Here is a 5,131-nt window from a genome sequence, read left to right on the forward strand (position 1 = left end):
GCTTTGGGTGGATTGTTACGAGCCGTGCACGCACCGGGTACTTTAAAGACTTGCATGGGCATGGCAGGGTACTGAGAGGCAGGGTTAACCATTTCGGTCGGAAAGACCGAAATTTCGGTCATTTTTCCTGTTTTCGCTACTCACCGGGACAGAAATTTCGGTCCGGAAAATTGTATATTTGAATTCCAAATTCAAAAATATAAAAGTCAAATTTTGGTCAAACAAACGAAATTCCAAACAGTAAAAACGAAATGGTTAACCCTGCTGAGAGGTCGTCGTGCGAATAAATAATTAATCAAATGATGGTAGCAGCCGGTGCTCGGTTGACTTTGAAAATTAAGGAGTAACGTCTAATCTAAGTGATAGCGCTGTTGAAAATAGAATGGTGGGCGACTTGCGCAGATATATTTTCAAAGACTGCGGCTGCTGGTAGTATACTCCTCCAGGTTGGTAAAGAAGTAGTTTCGAATATCGACACGACTTCCAAAAGTAACTTTGACCACTATATTTTTGTTATGAAAAATATATAAAATATAGTTAAAATATAATTTTATTAAACTACATTTCAAGATGAATCTACCTATATCGTTTTCATATTTTTGAACTCAACCCAAAATAATTTATTTATAATTCAAGTTTAAAATATTTGACTCAAGATAAACTCAAAACGACTTTCTTTTTAGATACGGAGAGAGTAGATTTGTGAAGCACCAAGTCAACTATACGAGCTGGATTGGATGGTCGCATCATACTCTGCAGCTTACTTAGTTTAAGCTAGCTAAGTGACCTCGCGCGGAAGCTTACGTTATCTTGGTCAGAATTCGAGCTAGAGAGACAGCCAGATAGGCTGAGCGGCTGCGCCGGTCTCTATCACCCTTGATGAATGATGGCTGATGAAGTCTTCTATGTCTGGCTGTCCACGCCTCCAAATTGCATACAAGTCATCTATGGATGAGCCATAGCAGTTAGGCGTGCGGATCTGCTTGTGGGTGTCCATTGGGTTGCCGGGTAAAGGTTTAGACGCATCATGACCAGAGCACGCACAAGTTTCATCCCTGGGAGCATCATCATCATCGAGCGAAATAAATTCCACAGCTAGCTGTTAACTATTTGTTCTAGCAGAGGGAAAAAATGTTCAGAAGAAGACTCGTGGCAAAATGCATTCTTGTCGCATCTGCGACATGTTTTTCAGCTTCGCCCGGCCGGTGCAATGTGACTGCCCCAGGACCGGCCCAACAACTGTATCGTGCAACACCAAGGCCTGCAGCTGTACCACGTCAAAAATAAAAAGGCCTGCACCTGTACTGTACATGCAAGCTTCTCGATCAGATCAACCACCTTCCAAACACCTCACAGGCTTTAGTATCGTGGTAGTAACAATGGTAACATTACAGCATACAAAACTGTAAAAAGCTGTGACATATGTAGCTTGAACAAATGCGATGGTAATTTTTGTAACTATCACATGAAGTTACAGTTCCTCAAAGGGCGATGCTGTTGCTATCCTAAAAAAGCTGCATCAGCTCCTTGCAATCTTGAGCCCCAGGCTAAACCCTTGGTGCTGGTGCCGCATATTGCCTGCAAGTTGCTCCTGAATTCAGGCTCTGGCAGGTCCTCCTCTACTGCAAGCAATGCTATTTTTTTTTGCTAATTCTGCAGTTAAGTCGTAGCCTCTCTGTTCAGCACAGGTACGTTGTATGTAGACTTGTCACTTAGTTCTCATCTGCTTCAGGCCAACCAAGTGAATTATTAGGAGATGCAGATGATCGCAAAAAGAAGTAATCTAGAGATATGACACCTTGAAATTAAGCATTTTGTTTTGTAGACAATGTGTATCGGCTCTGTGGTTGAAGGTTGCTCTTAGTTCAGTGTGTTGAGTTTGTGTTACTGATAGCAAAACTTATACAAATGAATGCCAATTTAAAAAGATTGTGTCTATCAACAGCGATCTCATATATTGAACATGTCAGCTACAAATGGGATAATTATATGGCAAAGAAATAAAGCAATAGTCTATTTTATTTTATTTTGAATGGTTAAGTTCTTGTGATTCAGCAACCTAACAAAACGATAAAACAGGAATACTTACTTGCATCAGGATCAACATGGACGAAGAAGCTTGCACCAACTATGAGGTAGCATAAGATGAGCATAAGGCCTTTGAAATAATTTGACGTGCCTTCCTGGAAAACATATATAATGAAGAGTATGCAAACGATTAGAACTAGAAGTTGACTGCAAAACAGCCTGCGGTAGTAACTCCATATACAACCGAAAACACAAAGGATGTTGGTTTGTTCTGGAAGCAGACCTGTAGCATAAATGCCACCACCAGTACTGTTATAAAGAGAGTTGCTGTCTCAAACAGTTGAAAATTCAAGTCCATTTCTTGCCCCATCATCCAGCCAATTACCACACAAAATGGAATCTGAAAATCAAGAAAAAAAATCAGATGCAATTACTAAACTATGATGATATCTACTGATTAAAACACAATTGGCTAACGACAGAATTTACAAAACCACAGCACAGTAGTTGTATCTGGTTCACTAAATATTCTTACCACAAACATGGAGATCTGCGTTGATGACCCTATTGCAACTCCCAATGTAATGTCCTGTTGTTATCGGAAAATGAGACCAAAGGAAAAGAAAACATTATGAAAATTGCAAAAGGCAATAAGAAAGCATCAACCCTTACCAATTTGTTTTTCATGGCAAACATAATGGCACTCGCATGTTCAGCAGCATTCCCCACAATAGGAAGCAGAATAACGCTAATAAAGGCTACTGGCAAGTTTAATGAGTCAGACGCACCCTGTTACAACATGTCGAAGAAGCATGGTTCAAGAAATAGAAAATTGCATAAATGTGAAATAGAGATGTCATTATGTCCTTTTCTGAGGTTATTATTATTAACGAGAGGAGTAAGCAATGGATTGAGAGAAAGGACAAAACAAAGTACAGAGGAATTTAATTATCAGCAAGATCTTCAGTACCTGAATGGCATCTACAAGGTACCCTGAGAGTACTGAAATCCAAATAGTCAATATAAAAAGCCAGCAGATGGCCTCCCATTGTGTTATCTCCTTTTCATCCTCCTCATCTTCAATGGCTTCTTCTTCCTGATGTGGCAAGTAGGAATTTGAATGTTAAGGTATACACGACAAAATGTGATGAAATATACGGCATGCTCATCATCATATTTGATTTGCTCTCTTACTAGGAGGTAGTTATACATGCCCTAGATAAAGCTTAAACTAAAAGGTTGTCAATGATTGCATTATGCAAACAGAATTACCCATACTAAAATAAAAAATCAGTACAAGCCCTTCTTTCTTGTTAACTGTATACATTTATCTTGTGACCTGCTTTACAGCTTACCTACATCACCTCTGCTAACTAGCAGAGTTCCAGATAAGTATAATCATTTGGTTAAAGAGAGAAGTGAACCCAGGTCTTTTTGTGCACTTAATGTATTTATATCCTTATGCACGCATTTCTTTTTTTTTTCAGTTTGTGATGCTCGCAGGAACTTAGTGAAAAGCTACTTACATCACCAATGGGGCAGTACATACTGCGGTGGCTCTTTAGTTGAAAAAATAGATAGCTAGCATAAGCCACAAGCATGATGCAGCTACTAAACCTTGAAAGAGCTACTTCAGATTTTCCATACTGTGCTTCTGAATGCGTGAAGTGAAGCACTGCTGGGAACATTAGGCCTAAGACAGCCATCAATAGTAGTCCGGAGTTTACAACAGCTGATGCCTGCAATGATAAGTATAAGTCAATAGGAATTACAAACATATATTGTAGTTCTATAACAAAAAAAATGTTTAGGAAAACCAGACTTCGTTCAGAAAATTACCTTATTGAAGACCTGGTCCCTGTCAGAATGGACAAGACCACCAGCAAAGAAAGCACAGCCAAGAACAAGGAGCATATTTGACAATATTGAGCCTAGCAGTGACTGCTGGACGACTCGAATCATTCCATTTTTCAGTGCATAGATTGATATAATCATTTCCGTTGCATTTCCAAATGTAGCATTAAGGAGCCCCCCAACTACAGTTTGGGAGCAAAAAGGTTATATCTTTACTTTGCGAAGTACCAACGCTATAGCCAAGATGGATTTGCGTTGGAAAGCTAGCACGATAAAGAACCAAAGAGCATACCTGTTGGGCCAGTGTAGCAAGCAAGTTGCCTGCACAAGACAGAGTAACAACGATTAGGACACACGGAATCCAACACGGGAGATCTTAATTAGCATAAGTAAGCGAGAACTGAAGTCACCATGTTGGTTACTGACACTTACTCAGTTGCATATCCCAATCTCTCGGCCAATGGTGTTATACCAATTAAGCTGAAAAGGAAAACCCATCCTTGCTGCGGGGCGGAGCATTTGATGGAAGCACACAGAAAAAGGAAGGAATCAGCTTATCAGTCCTACTAGTTGTTAAACGCAAAGGAAAAAAAAACAGAAAGTTGACAGTAAAGATTCAAACGCGCGGCACCGCGGGAAGCAACAGTGCAAGATTCGGAAACGGCGTGCGGGGCTCTTACGTGTTTCCCGCTGAGGTAGTGGAGCATGATGGCGAGCGGGCCGAAGGGGAGGAGCACGTTGATCCTGGCCTGGAAGATGACGACGCGCACGCTGGTGAGCGCCCTCCCCCACCTGCTCCCGGGCGAGAGCGACTCGGCCACCGCGGCGAGCGAGCCGATGTGCTCGAAGTCCAGCGAGTGCATCTTCCGGGGCGGCGGCGCCGGCGAGCCCGCCGGCGACGACAGCTCCAGCTCGTCCACCCCCGCGAACCCCAGGGCCGGCTTCTCCGCCTCCATCATCGCCGAGCCGCCGCCCGAATCGAAGGGCCGCGCCGGCGGATCCGCGCAATGCAGAGCCGGCCGGGCTCACTCTCCCAGGAGCGAAGGGACGCGAGCACCGGGTGAAGGCGTATCGATCAGGCTGGCGAGGCCAAATGCTGGGAGAGGAAGAGGAGGAGGAGGAGGAGGAGGAAGAGCGCGATTGAGTTGGGACTCGGACGCGCGCGTCCGGATTGGTGATCGAATCTCGCGGCCACGGAGAAATGCGCTCGGCGGGGGTGCGGGCGACGAGAAGAAGAAGAAGAAGAGAC

At 43.3% G+C, this 5,131-nt stretch overlaps 1 protein-coding gene across 2 annotated transcripts; it reads right to left on the reverse strand.

Annotated features, from left to right (window-relative positions):
- Positions 1-1,325: 1,325 nt before the first annotated feature.
- On the reverse strand, positions 1,326-5,131 carry LOC120688768 (vacuolar cation/proton exchanger 2-like). 2 transcript variants are annotated; one of them, XM_039971146.1, is made up of 11 exons: positions 4,563-5,131; positions 4,315-4,385; positions 4,175-4,203; positions 3,868-4,064; positions 3,555-3,767; positions 2,999-3,124; positions 2,701-2,817; positions 2,564-2,617; positions 2,312-2,428; positions 2,090-2,183; positions 1,326-1,726 (listed from the first exon to the last, which is right to left on the reverse strand). In XM_039971146.1, exons 1-11 carry the CDS (start codon positions 4,839-4,841, stop codon positions 1,713-1,715), a joined length of 1,311 nt encoding a protein of 436 aa, XP_039827080.1. In that variant the 5' UTR covers positions 4,842-5,131; the 3' UTR covers positions 1,326-1,712. The 2 variants fall into 2 exon arrangements, with proteins under 2 accessions (XP_039827080.1, XP_039827081.1); XM_039971147.1 differs by having other exon boundaries at positions 1,439-1,723; positions 4,563-5,130.

Source organism: Panicum virgatum, chromosome 9N (genome assembly GCF_016808335.1).
Source record: "Panicum virgatum strain AP13 chromosome 9N, P.virgatum_v5, whole genome shotgun sequence".
NCBI classification, from domain to species: Eukaryota; Viridiplantae; Streptophyta; class Magnoliopsida; order Poales; family Poaceae; genus Panicum; species Panicum virgatum.